The sequence below is a fragment of the Salvelinus alpinus genome, chromosome 28 (assembly GCF_045679555.1).
Source record: "Salvelinus alpinus chromosome 28, SLU_Salpinus.1, whole genome shotgun sequence".
Classification (NCBI taxonomy): domain Eukaryota; kingdom Metazoa; phylum Chordata; class Actinopteri; order Salmoniformes; family Salmonidae; genus Salvelinus; species Salvelinus alpinus.
This window is the reverse complement of record NC_092113.1, coordinates 287,377-303,671: the sequence shown is the minus strand read 5'-3', so window position 1 is coordinate 303,671 and position 16,295 is coordinate 287,377. Positions and strand designations below refer to the sequence as shown.

Here is a 16,295-nt window from a genome sequence, read left to right as displayed (position 1 = left end):
CAAGTCCCCTGACACCCCCATATCTTTTCTGTGATGTGGATGAGTTCTAATGCTATACTCAAGGAACATCTTTTAGACATAATCACTTGCATTTGGGAAAGACACAAACAAGTATTGTCCTTCAGGTGCCTTCACTCTAACAAAGAATCCTGATTCCAACCTTGCAGAGATAATGGTAGAGGGACTTTAACCCCATCACCCAGCATATCCACCCAATAGAGCCACAAAGCCCTTGAGACCAGCATGACTGGATTGGTCTGGTAAAGATTGGTATTAAGAGAGAGAGGGTAATAGTGTGTGTGCGTGTGTGTGTGTCTGTGGCTTTCATAAAGCAACTAAACGGATGTCAAGTACCTTGATGGCTTCAGTCTCTTTTAAACAGCTACTTAGTCCTGTGCTGTGCTTGGTTTAATTGATCTGGGAAAACACAATTATGGCATTGACTGTAAGTCACAATCTGTTACCACAAGACACTACCGCAAACACTAACGCTCATGTTTTCTTGGCCTTCTGAACAGCACATCTTATATCTTCAGGCAAGAGAACTTGCTTAGATGTTGGCTTGTACAGTGGCACATTAATGCACACTATTTCAAGTAATTGCATATTTTGGTCTAAACATGTGTTTTTAATAATTAATTTGCTGTATTGGAGCTCTGCTGGGTGCATTACATTACAGATTCTGGAATTAGCCAAGTCAACATGGTGACATTGACAAACATCAAAAAAAATAAAAATAAAAAATCATGGGGCACAAAATCATCGTAGGCTACTTAAAAAGACAGCTTGGAGAGACCTCATTTTCACTCAAGAAATTGAATAAATTGAAAGTTCAAATTGTTATCCTGTGCTACGATGTCAGAACCACAACAGTTGTCAAAAATGCCTGAAATAACTTAACAACCGCTGGTGATACGTGTGTAGCCTTCGTCATTCGGTTCCAATAGTGTTTTTTTACTAGTGCATGGGTGTGAGTGTGTCAGTCTGTCGAAGCCTCTTCACAGCGCATTCAACCCACCATGGAGAAAGGGAAAGGCAGACTGGGGGAGAGGGAGGGATAGGGAGGCAGCCGGGAAGCGGGGGCTTTTCTTTCAGCACCACCAGGGAAGCGCAACAGCCCACCACTCAAACTCTCTCAACCTTTTCTCATTCTCCTCAACGTAACTAAGAGAGCACTTGAGAAGTATGTAGACCAAGGATTTGGTTGGATTTGTAGAGGCTAGGATTCTATCGTTTTCTTTTCTTTTAGAGAAAATAGGGGATCAAAATATAACGTAATAGATTGTCAAATATAAGTAGGCTAGACAAATAACATAATAAAATAGGACTAGTTTGCACATGTTGTTTCAAACACATTTAGCTAAACTTAAAACGACATTTCATCCACAGATAGGCCTACGGGGGAAGTCCCAGAGGTGAACTCACCTGAAAGAGTCGCAAAATGTTGGCGACCATAATCGATACAGAACTTGCCGAGGCTCCAATGACTCCAACCACTTTCTCGGGCTTGACAAACACGGGCGGTTCTCCATTGGTGCACCTCACATCTGAAGTGTCCTTCTGTATCAATGCCTGAACGAAAGTTAATGATTGTTCAAGCGCATATGTATCCCTCGAACAAGTGTCTAGCACCCGGACGCCTAGGGTGATGTTGGGTAAAAGTTGATCGTCGAGGTTAATTTGATCCAGAGCATACAGCATGGCCTCCAGCCGATGGATCCCGTTCTCCTTTTTGATATCTCCACAAGGCGTGCTTTCGGCCCCTCTGGTGTGCACAGGGAAGAGGCCACCGAGGGTGAAATGTCCCTCAATCCGGATAGAATGGGGTGCGTAAACCTCCTGCGACAGCGCAAAATCCACTAACGTTCTCGTCAACCAAAACACTCTCCATAGAAAGCGAGGGTGTTGCTTCGTTCCGAGAGCGTAACGAGCCATGATGCTCCGACGGTTGAGTTAGTTCTAGCGAAAGGGGAGGCTGCAATCCGCATATATTACTACCTAAATGGCAGTAAAGTGTGTTAATACGAGCCAATTCCTATTACCAAGGAGGAGATTCAACAAGCTGGATGAAAAAATCGAGACGCCTTCGGTTCCTACTCAGGCAAACTGCGCCCATCGCTTGACTGCCAGGGGTGCTTGGCGTAGCTTGTTGAATCGAAAAACACCCTTTGACGAGGATTCAACATTGATCAGGTTAACGAGGCAATTGACATCATTTTTGTCTTAGAAAACATCAATAATATAGACTTTACTCAAGGGTTCCAGTGTCACAAAACTATTTATGACTGTAGGCTAACCAAAGCACTGAAATAAACACCTATCACAGTAAAAGTAAAAGGGGTCTGATCATAACAATCTGAGGAAAAAGCATACGGTAAAATGTATTTCACAGAACTAATAGATCAACAAGATCGAACAGCCTTTTAAAAAAAATGCTCTTTAATCTTAGGTCCAGCAGAACTGGGTGACATTATTTTTGCCGAGGCCAACTTCACATGAGCGCAGTGACGGATCTGGCGTGTCCGCTATGATCTGCCTGCTGCGTCTCGGTCGACCAGGAGTCTATATCATCACAAAAAATCTCCATGAATAAAACTACGATCGTTGGATCGACATATAGAACTGAACAAAAACTCAAACACGCTATTCTTCTTTCTTTATCGTCTTTATCATAAAACAAATGAATGACTCACAGAATAACTCACCACGCGCGATTAGTTTTCACCCGCTATCATTGAGAGGCGTCATTCAATCTGCTTGAAAAACCCTGAGGTGAATTAGCCTACTTCTCAAGATGGGTTCCAAATATTCTACCTGTAGAAAGTCATCTTTAGGAGGTTTGGGCAAGTCTTTAAATCCTCTCTGTCAGTGCGTCGTCTTTAGGCTACATTACTCAGTCAAGGCAAAACATTGTAAACCACAAGTTTTTAATCCATTCCTTCCTTTCCTGCCTTCACATTATCGACGTCGGCGCGCACTGAGCCTTTTGCCTCACGCAGTCGTTTGGGGGTCCGTTGAAATCCCAAATCTCTCTCTCTCTCTCGCACTCACTCACCCACCCACCCACCTAATTATACATTTGTGGAAACAAATATCTGAAATGGCCACCATAATAATCAGCTCATCTGGGATAATTTTTTATCATTTGACAGTGCTGATTATGTAGACGTTTCACGAGTACAATACATGACAGGAAGTCCAACTGTGTTGAGAATACTGCCTACTTGTTCAACTTCAAGAGAGATATGAATATTTTACAATGATCCTTAGCTGTGGATTGTATATCACTTTCATAAAATGATACTCAGGTATATAGGCCCAATTTCTCTGAAGTTAATTGGTAAAATTAACAATGTATTCTTATTTTCTTGGGGTGGGGGGGTAGTATTATACAATAATTATAATATATACACTGAATAGAAATATAAAAGCAACATGCAAAAATGTCAATAACTTTACTGAGTTACAGTTCATATAAGGAAATCAATCAATTGAAACAAATTCATTATTCCTTAGGCCCTAATCTATGGATTTCACATTACTGGGAATTCTGTTGGTCACGGATACCTTAAAAAAAGGTAGGGGTGTGGATCAGAAAACCAGTCAGTATCTCGTGCAACACATTTCCTTTGCATAGAGTTAATCAGGATGTTGATTGTGGCCTGTGGAATGTTGTCCTACTCCTCTTCAATGGCTGTGTGAAGTTGCTGGATAGCGGTGGCAACTGGAACACGCTGTTGTACACACTGATCCAAGCATCCCAAACATGCTCAACGGGTAACATGTCTGGTGAGTATGCTGGCCATGGAAGAACTGGGACATTTTTAGCTTCCAGTAATTGCGACATGGGGGTGTTCACTATCATGCTGAAACATGAGGTGATGGCGGATGAATGGCACGACAATGGGCCTCAGGATCTCGTCACGGTACATCTGTGCTTTCAAATTGCCATTGATAAAATGCAATTGTGTTTGTTGTCAGTAGCTTGTGCCTGCTCATACCATAACTCCATCGCCACCATGGGGAACTCTGCTCACAATGTTGACATCAGCAAACTACTTGCCCACACGACCCCATACTCCAGGGATAATCAACTTGATTCAGCCACGGGACGATTCTTTCTTGAGCAGATGGTCGGCGGGCTGAAACATACACTGAACAAAAATTTTAAACACAACATGTAAAGTGTTGGTCCCATGATTCATGAGCTAAAATAAAATAAAAAACAGAAATGTTCTATACACACAAAAAGCTTATTTCTCTTAAGTTTTTGCACAAATGTGTTTACATCCCTGTTAGTGAGCATTTCTCCTTTGCCAAGACAATCCATCCACCTGACAGGTGTGGCATATCAAGAAGCTGATTTAACAGCATGATCACTACACAGGTGCACCTTGTGCTGGAGACAATAAAAGGTCACACTAAAACGTGTCACACAACACAATGCAAGAGATTTCTCAAGTCTGGAGGGAGCATGCAATTTGTATGCTGACTGCAGGAATGTCCACCACAGCTTTTGCCAGAGAATTTAAGGTTCTTTCTCTACCATAAGCCGCATCCAACATCGTTTTAGAGATTTTGGAAGTACAACCGGCCTCAGAACCGCATGTCACTTGTAACCACGCCAGCTCAGGACTTCCACATCCGCCTTTTTCACCTACAGGATCTTCTGAGACCAGCCATCCGGACAGCTGATGAAACTGTGGTTTTTGCACAACCGAAGAATTTCTGCACAAACTGTCACAAACAGTCTCAGGTAAGCAAATCTGCTAGCTTGTCGTTCTCACCAGGGTCTTGACCTGACTGCAGTTCGGCGTCGTAACAGACTTCAGTGGGCAAATGCTCACCTTCAATGGCCACTGGCACGCTGGAGAATTGTGCACTTCACGGATGAATCCCGATTTCATCTGTACCGGGTAGATGGCAGACAGCATGTACGACGTTGTGTGGGCGAACAGTTTGCTGATGTCGACGTTGTGAACAGAGTGCCCCATGGTGGCGGTGGGGTTGTGGTATGGGCAGGCAGGCATAAGCTACGGACAACGAACACAATTACACTTTATCAATAGCAATTTGAATGCACAGAGATACCATGATGAGATCCTGAGGGCCATTGTCCTGCCAATCATCCGCCGCCATCACCTCATGTTTCATCATGATAATGCATGTCCTCATACCGCAAGGATCTGTACACAATTCCTGGAAGCTGAAAATGTCTCAGTTCTCCCATGGCCTGCATACTCACCAGACATGTCACCCATTGAGCAAGTTTGGGATGCTGTGGATCGTTAGGAACGACAGGGTGTTCCAGTTCCCGACAATATTCAGAAACTTCGCACAGCCATTGAAGAGGAGAGGGACAACATTCCACAGGCTACAATCAACAGCCTGATCAACGCTATGCGAAGGAAATGTGTCTCGCTGCATAAGGAAAATGGTGGTCACAACAGATACTGACTGGTTTTCTGATCCACGCCCCTACCTTTCTCTTAAATGTATCTGTGAGCAACAGCTGCATATCTGTTTTCCCAGTCATGTCAACTCCATAGATTAGGGCATAAGGAATTTATTTCAAATTACTGATGTTCTTATATGAACTGTAACGCAGTAAAATCTTAGAAATTGTTGCATGTTGCATTTATATTTCTGTCCAGTGTAATTACAAATTATTTGTAGACTGCAATTTGACTGCAAGAATCCCAAACATATCATTTCAAACCTTGCTTACATCTGTATACAATCACTTGGCTACCCAGACTATTGGCATTGCCCCCCCCCTCCATCTTTTACGCTGCTTCTACTCTCTGTTATTATCTATGAATAGTCACTTTAATAACTCTACCTACATGTACACTACCATTCAAAAGTTTGGGGTCACTTAGAAATGTTCTTGTTTTTGGAAGAAAACCAAATTTTTTGTCCATTAAAATATCATCAAATTGATCAGAAGTACAGTGTAGACATTGTTAATGTTGTAAATGACTATTGTAGCTGGAAATGGCAGATTTTTAATGGAATACCTACATAGGCATTCAGAGGCCAATTATCAGCAACCATCACTCCTGTGTTCCAATGGCACGTTGTGTTAGCTAATCCAAGTTTATCAGGGTATTCCATGTGAGAAATTGCCAAGAAACTGAAGATCTCATACAACGCTGTGTACTACTCCCTTCACAGAACAGCACAAACTGGCTCTAACAAGAATAGAAAGAGGAGTGGGAGGCCCCGGTGCACAACTGAGCAAGAGGACAAGTACATTAGAGTGTCTAGTTTGAGAAACAGATGCCTCACAAGTCCTCAACCGGCAGCTCCATTAAATAGTACCCACAAAACACAAGTCTCAAAGTCAACAGTGAAGAGGTGACTCCGTGATTCTTGGTCAAATAGCCCTTACGCAGCCTGGAGGTGTGTTTTGGGTCATTGTCCTGTTGAAAAACAAATTATAGTTCCACTAAGCACAAACAAGATGGGATGGCGTATCGCTGCAGAATGCATTTTTTTGGCTGCAATCTGAGGTGCTGTTATCTCTACTGAACCTATCCTCTGCAGCAGAGGTAACTCTGGGTCTTCCTCTCCTGTAGCGATCCTCATGAGAGCCAGTTTCGTCACAGTGCTGGATGGTTTTTGCGAATGCACTTGAAGAAACATTCAAATTCTTGACATTTTCCGGATTGACTGACCATCGTGTCTTAAAGTAATGATGGACTGTCATTTCTCTTTGCTTATTTGAGCTGTTATTGCCATAATATGGACTTGGTCATTTACCAAATAGAGCCATCTTCTGTATACCACCCCTAGCCTTGTCACAACACAACTGATTGGCTCAAATGCATTAAGGGAAGAAATTCCACAAATTAACTTTTAACAAGACACACCTGTTAATTGAAATGCATTCCAGGTCAATTCCTCGTGAAGCTGGTTGAGAGAATGCCAAGAGTTTGGGCTCCTGAGTGGCGCAGCGGTCTAAGGGACTGCATCTCAGTGCTAGGGCCATCACTACAGACCCTGGTTCAATTCCAGGCTGTATCAAAACTGGCCATGATTGGGAGTCCCATTGGGCAGCGCACAATTGGTCCAGCATCATCTGGGTTAGGGTTTGGCCGGGGTAAAATAATTATTTTTCTTTACTCTCTTAACTAGTTAAATAAAGGTGAAAAAAAATCAGGAGTGTGCAAAGCTGTCATAAAGGCAAAGGGTGACTACTTTGAAGAATCTCAAATATAAAATATATTTAGATTTTTTAAACAATTTTTAGGTTACTAAATTATTCCAAATGTGTTATTTAATAGTTTTGATTTCTTCACTATTATTCTACAATGTAGTAAATTGTAAAAATAAAGAAAAACTCTGGAATGAGTAGGTGTGTCCAAACTACCAGGGGCATCTCCGAGTGGTCGGGTAGGCTGTTTGGAGTGTTTAACTGACTGGATTTAAGACCATGTGGACACCACCGAGCAGGCTGACAGGCTGTGTGAAAGCAAAGCTTCTGGAAGGCTGGCTAGACCAGCACGGGAGAGTTGAGCATAGTTCAGTGTAGACGTTGCCCTCTTTCATCAAGTCATAAAAGGAACAGAAACTGGACAGTCTTCAGTTGACTGATGTAGCTGGCAAGGTAACTGCTGTTTAATTTCAAAGAAAAAAACTAAACTAGTGTTAATTTGTAGTGCTGAGCTAGTAATGTAACTGACATGTAACATTAGCTAATGTTTCATCCCCTCTAGACTGAGGTGAATGAATAAGCTACGCTAGTGAATAGCTACAACACCCAGGTCAGCTCCAGCATCTAGTTATCTATCAGAAAGTAATAATAGCATCCGCATATCTGTCAAAGCAAACGATACGTGAAGCTATGGAGTGCTCACAGGCAACTACACATAAACAAGATCCCACAAAAACACGTTGGGGAAATGGCTGCCTAAATATGATCCCCAATCAGAGACAACGCTAAACAGCTGCCTCTGATTGGGAACCATACCAGGCCAACATAGAAATAAAAACAACCTAGATTACTCACCCGTGTCACACCCCGACCTAACCAAAATAGAGAATAAAAAGGCTCTCTATGGTCAGGGCGTGACAATATCGCTATTTAAAAGCAGTTGTTTGTACAGTGGTTCCTTCTTTAAAAGTTGTGTCATACTGCAGCACACCTGCGTGTTGGAAGGCTCCCTCTCAGAGGAGAAGCTGAGTGCTAGCTGCATGACGCCAGGTCTAATGGCATCTGGGAACTGGGAGAGGAGATTGAGCCCACGCATTCTGTGGCACGTCATTTAATTGTCAGACATTTTTTCTGTTACTGCAAGTTATTGCTAGTTTGACCACCAGAGGGCATCTTTGAGAAGCATTTGAAAGTCTTCCATATTGGCATTGCCAGACATGGAGGGCACGCGGGAGACCAGGGTTCAAGTCCCCAATGGAGAGGAATGAGTAGGCTGTCCTTGTAAATAAGAATTTGTTCTTGACTGATTCCAAATGTGTTATTTTATAGTTGTTATGTATTCACTATTATTCTACATTGTCCAAACGTTTGACTGGTACTTGATTAATTAATTTGATAAATATTATGGTGTTTCTATTCCATGAAAAACGAAAAACCCTCTGAGTTTCTGTTAGGATGGAACGGAAAATATGGCACTGTCAAGGTGACGCTCATAAATTCAGAGTGTCAGATTGTCAGTTTGTAAATTCAGACCGTTTCACTCTCACGTTGTTGGGTTGATTTGAGCGTTCTGGCCTTACAACGGCAGTCAAGCATCCAAGCAAACATTGGCTAGTTTGCTAGCTACTTCCAGACACAAATGAGACCACTCTGACCATTTTACTCGCCCTAGCAGAGCTGGTTAGGCAGTTTTTGTGTTAACCAGAGTGTTGGTGACTGTAACTGTGCTTCTGGAAACAATTTACTTATGCTTTTTTGCCGACATTTACTGACACCGGCCGTATTAAATGGGTGTTGAGCGCTCGTAAATTCATTATTCTTTGCTCTGGTAGTCAGACGAGAGTGCTCTGACATCGGAGTAGATAGCCAGAGTGAATTTACGAAAGCACCCGAATGTCCATTGAGAACGCACAATGACTATACCATTTAGCTAAGATAAGAATGACTGGAGTAATCAAGTCAATAAACGTCGGGTAGTTAGATATCCTATAACTAATATACTGTCAAGTTTGATGTATAACTACTAACGTTAGGTAGATAGCTAACATACCGGTACATACTGCTTTAATGATACGCTATGTGGTTCGTAAGGACAGCGTAGCTAACAAATTGTCAGCCAACATAACGTGTAAGGTAACTTATTTGATAAGTCATTACTTTATTCCATTGAGTAGCAAGCTACCGCGAGAACGCGCTCTATCAACTCTGCGGCTTGAGCATGCTTTTGGTACACAGTCGATAGCACGCTGGACTTCGGGGAAGAAGTTCGAGGGTTCGAAACCTGCTGCCTGCTTGTTTCATTTGAAGTCGTGCACATTATCAGTTTATTATTTGGTTTATATTGCCCATTCATTGTCAGTTAGAGACACACTAGCGCATTGTGATCCAAAAGCATAATCAGTGCTCTAACTCCCAGTTTGTAGTTAGGGGAAATCTGGTCTGTGATAGGACGGGGGGTTTTCACACCTAGCTCGGTTATTAGACTATTCTTCAGTAAAGGTTGAATAGTCTATTGTTCAGTTATTAGCCCCCCTCCCCAACTTGCAACAAATGGATGTCTTTTTGTTGAGAGCAAACTTTTAAAATTTTTAATCCAAAATAATTGTTCTGAAAGCAGTTGGCTTTCAGCAGTTTGGCTACAACCAATACAGTTCAGCCTTTCTTTCCGACACAACAGAAGTCATAGTGGACACCTACGAAGAAGGACTGTGTGATGATGGCATCTCAGGTAAGCAGCACTGGGCGTTCTTCCGTCCAACTTTTACATAGCTAGTAATTAGCTCCTACGATTCAGTGTCGGTTCATAACGTTCTACTATATTACATACATACATACATAGTGTAGAATGATAAATCATGTCATTATTATTCTCAAGCTAACCAAAAGCATTTAGCTATGAACGCCTGTGCTTACCATTTTCAGTTGAATGAATCTAACTTTCTGTCATGGCAACTCATAAGCAGGCCATGTCTTATTTGTTTCATAGTTGATATATAATAATTTTTCTTGACAGTGTAACAGTTAGCTTTTTTTACAGAAGGATGAAAGAACACAATATGTCTGTCAGGGAATGCTATTCTTGTCACGACTCCGACCGAGGCAGGCTCTCCTTCCCGTTCGGGTGGCGCTCGGCGGTCGTCGTCACCGGCCTATTAGCTGCCACTGATCCTTTTCTCCCCCTCCTTATGTGTTTATTGGTTACACCTGTTTTGTATTTGTTTGTAATTAGTTGGGCTTATCAGTCAGCCGGCCCGCCCGTTTCTTTGTGCGGGATTGTTAGTTGGTAAGCGTGGTGTTTGTGTCAAACTACGTGTGTACGTTGGTACTGGACTGTTTTCGTTCCCCCCGTGTCTTGGGTAGTTTTATGAGAGCATCCAGTGTTTAGAAGGGTGGCCTAAGTTTCACAGTGTTCATTAAAAGAACATTTGTTATTGCACCCTCTGTTTCCTGCGCTTGACTTCGCATTCCGACACCCAGTCCTTACAATTCTGATATGTCAGATGAAGAGTTAGACCAGAAAGTCAGCGCCATTAAGGCAAAGATGCACCATGCAGGCTTTAGAATGGTCAAAGGAAGTCTCCTAACAATGGGCCATAGTGTACGAAAAGTTAGGGAGTCTTTGCAGTGAAGAGTTTTAAGAGTCTTTGCAGCGTGTAGATGGTGCAGGTATCATTGCCAGAATGACCCAGCTTCGTTGCTTTGCTCGAGAAAATATTCTGTTCGTGCTCCGTCTCTCGTCCACATTGACACAAATCATAAATTAATAAGGTACTAAGATGTATAATGTCTCCATCAAATCTAAGAAGTTATTTAAACTTTTTTATTCTTACTTATTCGTAGACAAATTTTAAATGATTTATGAAATTGGAGTTGTTTCTCATCAACTGGTAACACATAAATAATGAAGCAGGTTAAAACTTCTTAAGGCTAGGGGGCAGTATTTTGACGTCCGGATGAAAGCGTGCCCAAAGTAAACTGCCTCTAACGTTAAAGTGTGCACACTCATGTTTTTGTATTTTTTAAACTTTTTGAAAAAGACATTTCCAAGATAAGAAGAAACCTAGATAAATATTATGATACACATAGATGTGACTTCTCTTCTTCTTGTATACTCACCACAAGGCGAATCATTCTGTCATTCTGCCAAAACTAAAGTAATTCATCCTTTTGAATTGGCAGAATGACAGAATGACTCATAGTGGGGCGGGACTAATGACAGGGTCATCAATCATACAGAAGTTGACAGAAGCCACAGGATACACACGCTAACATTTCTAAAACTGTTAAAATAATGTCTGTGAGTATAACAGAACTGATTTGGCAGGCGAAACCCTGAGGACAAACCATCCAAGGAAAACAAATTGAGGTCATAGGATTTCCCAATTGATTTCTATGGGAAACCCTATTTATGAGGAACCTGGTTGCAGTTCCTATGGCTTCCACTAGATGTCAACAGCCTTTAGAAATTGTTTGATGTTTTTCTTTTGAGAAATGAAGTAGTGCTATTCATTGTATGTGTCACTCCAGGTGGACTCTACTGTTTCGCTGCGCGTGAACTGGAACGCGCTTCACGTTGTTTTTATCCGGTATTAGAAACAGTTTATTCCATCTTAAATTTTATCGATTATTAGCATTTTAGGGTACCTGAGGTTGGATTAGGAACGTTGTTTGAAAAGTTTGGACCAAGTTTACAGGTAACTTATTAGATACTTTGTAGTCATGTTGGGCGAGTTGGAACCAGTGTATTTCTGAATCAAATGCGCCAAATAAATGGACATTTTGGGGATATAAAGAAGGAATTTATCGAACAAAACGACCATCCATTGTGTCACTGAGACATTTGATATTACAAAAAGAAGAAGATCTTCAAAAGTAAGGCATTTATTATATGGCTATTTCTGACTTTTGTGTCGCACCTGCCTGGTTGAATAATTATTTTCATGTGTTTGTATGCGGGGCGCTGTCCTCAGATAATCGTATGGTCTGCTTTCACCGTAAAGCCTTTTTGAAATCTGACACAGTGGCTGGATTAACAAGAAGTTAAGCTTTATTTTGATGTATTACACATATATTTTCGTGAATGTTGAATTTTGATATTCCTGTAGTTTGAATTTGGCGTGCTGCCATTTCACTGGATGTTGTCAAATCGATCCCGCTACAGGGATTGGCGCGTGAAGGGATCACTAAGAGGTTAAACTTTCTGTGCTGTATTGATGTATCCTGAAAATGACATCTGCTGCTTTAGATTGAATGGTCATATCTCAGTTATTGTTTTCATATCTACAAAAAAATATGCTATTTTCTTTACTTTCAATGTGTGAGTTGATCAAGGGGTCGCAAATGTAGGTATTGCCAGATGTTCCCTGTCCGAGGAACAGACCGTGGAAGCTTTATTGCTGACTAAAGTGTCCATAACCAAAGGTAATTAAACTGTTCTGTGTTGTTTTTCTCTCTTCCTCTCTGCCTGTCTTGTTGTAAATGGAACCTGTCTCACATGCACAGTTTGGAGGAAGAAGGATACCTTGACCTGTCGAATTCTATCCACCTCTTCTGTGTGAGATATGTGTTCCTACCTCGTCTGCGGGCAGATCTGCAGCATTTCACAGAGAGTTGGAATAATCACACTAATTACAAACCTGACACCTCACCAGCTGTGGCATATCGGAATGTTCCAAACACCCGTGGACATTTTTGTTTTTGCCTTAACACTACACAGCTGATTCAAATGATCAAGTCATCATCACACTTCAAGTGGTATTTATGTCTAATAATGACATTATCTTCTATTGTTTGTCCTTATGTGTCTGTTTTTCAGCACAAAGTACTCTGTAGTCACTTAGTGTGGACACCAGGTGAGACCACACACACACAATAACAGCCTCTCTCCTTCACGTCATCCCTCTCCCCCTTCTCCCTAAATCCTCTAGGCTATATCAGCTGTGTTGGTGAACCCCTCCCGCATCTTAACTTTTTAGGGATAGGGGGCAGCATTTTCACTTTGAACTGCCTCCTACTCTGTCCTTGATGCTAATATATGCATATTATTATTACTATTGGATAGAAAACACTCTGAAGTTTCTAAAACTGTTTGAATTTGTCACGTTCTGACCTTAGTTTATTTTTTATGTCTTTGTGTTAGGTTGGTCAGGGCGTGAGTTGGGGTGGGCAGTCTATGTTCTTTTTTCTATGTTGTTTTTCTATGTGTTGTTCTATACGTTATATTTCTATGTGTTTGGCCTAGTATGGTTCTCAATTAGAGGCAGGTGTCGATCGTTGTCTCTGATTGAGAATCATACTTAGGTAGCCTGTTTTCCCACTATGGGTTGTGGGTAGTTATTTACCGTTTCAGTGTTTGCACCATTCAGGACCGTGTCGGTTTTCATTTATTCGCTTGTTCTTTTTGTATTTTGTATTCATTCTCGATTAAACAATATTATGGATACGTACCACGCTGCATTTTGGTCCTCCTCTCCTTCCACCAACGAAAGCCGTTACAGAATTATGTCTGTGAGTATAACATAACTCATATGGCAGGCAAACTTCCAAACAGGAAGTGGACATTTTGGGGCTGGTTGATTTTTAACTCATCGTCTATTCACATCCCAGTAAGATATGGATCTGTTCGCACTTCCTACGCCTTCCACTAGATGTCAACAGTCAGTAGAACGTTGAATGAAGCCTCTAGTGTGATGTGGGGCCGGATGGCAGCTATTTGAGTCAGTGGTCTGGCAGAATGCAAGTTCCTGGTCATGCGCATTACTCATGATATCGCCATGCGTTCCATTACTCTGTAGACAAAAAGGAAATCTCCGGTTGGAACGTTATTGGATATATATGATAACAACATCCTGAAGATTGATTCTCTACTTAATTTGACCTGTTTATTCGACCCGGAACATAACTTTTTGAAGTTTTCGTCCGAGTTCGCCTGGACCGGCGCCAGCGTTTGGACATGTGAACTAAACATGCTAGCAAACGTAGCTACTTGGACATAAATAATTGACATTATCGAACAAAACAACAATTTATGGTCGAACTAGGATTCCTGGAAGTGCATTCTGATGAATATAATCAAAGGTAAGGGAATATTGATGATGTAATTTCGTATTTCTGTTGACTCCAACATGGCGGAGAAATGTTATTGATATCTGAGCGCCGTCTCAGATTATTGCTGTTTCCGTAAAGAGTCTGCTGTTTCCGTAAAGTTTTTTTGAAATCTGACACAGCGGTTGCATTAAGGAGAGGTATATCTATAATTCCATGTGTATAACTTGTATTATCATCTACATTTATGATGAGTATTTCTGTTGAAACGATGTGGCTATGCAAAATCACTTGATGTTTTTGGAACTAGTGAATGTAACGCGACAATGTAAACTCAGATTTTTTTATATAAATATGAACTTTATCAAACAAAACATGCATGTATTGTGTAACATGAAGTCCTATGAGTGTCATCTGATGAAGATAATCAAAGGTTAGTGATTAATTTCATCTCTATTCTACTATTCTACTTTTTGTGAAAGTAAATCTTTCGCTGGAAAAATGGCTGTGCTTATTGTGGTTTTGTGGTGACCTAACATAATCGTTTGTAGTGCTTTCGCTGAAAAGCATATTTGAAATCGGACACATTTGTGGGATTAACAACAATATTACCTTTAAAATGATGTAAGACACATGAATGTCTGAGGAATTTTAATTATGAGATTTCTGGTTTTTGTATTTGGCGTCCTGCACTTTCACTGGCTGTTGTCATATCGGTCCCGTTACCGGGACTGCAGCCATAAGAAGGACAACAAAGTCAAGGTATTGGAGTGGCTATCACAAAGCCCTGACCTCAATCCTATAGAAAAGTTATGGCAGAACTGAAAAAGTGTGTGCGAGCAAGGAGGCCTTACAACCTGACTCAGTTACACCAGCTCTGTCAGGAGGAATGGGCCAACATTCACCCAACTATTGTGGGAAGCTTGTGGAAGGCTACCAGAAATGTTTGACCCAAGTTAAACAATTTAAAGGCAATGCTACCAAATACTAATTGAGTGTATGTAAACTTCTGACCCACTGGGAATGTGATGAAAGAAATAAAAGCTGAAATAAATAATTCTCTCTACTATTATTCTTACATTTCACATTCTTAAAATAAAGTGGTGATCCTAACTGACCTAAGTCAGGGAATTTTTACTACGATTAAATGTCAGGAATTGTGAAACACTGAGTTTAAATGTATTTGGGTAAGGTGTATGTAAACTTCCGACTGTAACTACTGAAAACCATTTAACCTTTCAGCTATGAATGCATTACGGTTCTCAGGGTTGTTGAATGTAATGGTTATATTCAGAGTAACATTTTGTGTCAATGTTGAACACATCAATTCTGGTCAATTAAGAGATTAGATGGCAGCATCATGTCGCTGTAATTGAAACATGGCCTATTGACATTACAGGCATGAACGGACACATTTCTAATGAATTATCTCGAAATAGAGATTTTTTAAATAACAGATCATCAATTTACCTACTCTGCGTCTCACAAAGACACGGGTGTTGGAACGAGAAATATCACATTTTGACTCCAAAGGACTGATTTTCACCAGTCTAATGTCCATTGCTCATGTTTCTTGGCCCAAAAAATTATCTTCTTATTATTGGTCACCTTCAGTAGTGGTTGCTTGCAGCAATTCGACCATGAAGGCCTGATTCACGCAGTCTCCTCTGAACAGTTGTTGTTGAGATGTGTCTGTTACCTGAACTCTGAAGAATTTATTTGGGCTGCAATCTGAGGTGCAGTTAACTCTGAACTCTGCAGCAGAGGTAACTCTGGTTCTTCCTTTCCTGTGGCGGTCCTCAAGATCTGGCTTCATCATAGCGCTTGATGGTTTTTGCGACTGCACTTGAATAAACATTCAAAGTTCTTGAAATTTTCTGGATTGGCTGACCTTCATGTCTTAAAGTAAAGTTATTTTTGCTTTTTTGAGCTGTTCTTACCATAATATGTACTTGGTCTTTTACCAAATACGGTTATCTTCTGTATATCATCCCTACCTTGTCACAACACAATTGATTGGCTTAAAAGCATTAAGATTGAAAGAAATGTCCCAAATTAACTTTAGCAAGTTAATTGTTACCTGTTAATTGAC

General features: G+C 41.0%; 1 protein-coding gene across 4 annotated transcripts in view; it reads right to left on the bottom strand.

The window, feature by feature from the left end:
* The window catches only part of LOC139556905 (metabotropic glutamate receptor 7-like), a 127,274-nt gene extending 124,276 nt beyond the window's left edge, over positions 1–2,998 (bottom strand). For 3 of the 4 annotated variants that reach the window (XM_071371004.1, XM_071371005.1, XM_071371007.1), the window contains exon 1: positions 1,426–2,998. In XM_071371004.1, coding sequence (XP_071227105.1) covers positions 1,426–1,935 — 510 coding nt within the window. In that variant the 5' untranslated portion in view covers positions 1,936–2,998. Of the gene's footprint in view, positions 1–354; positions 418–1,425 lie in introns of all 4 variants that reach the window. The other variant, XM_071371006.1, reaches the window with a different exon arrangement.
* Between the last annotated feature and the right edge of the window lie 13,297 nt (positions 2,999–16,295).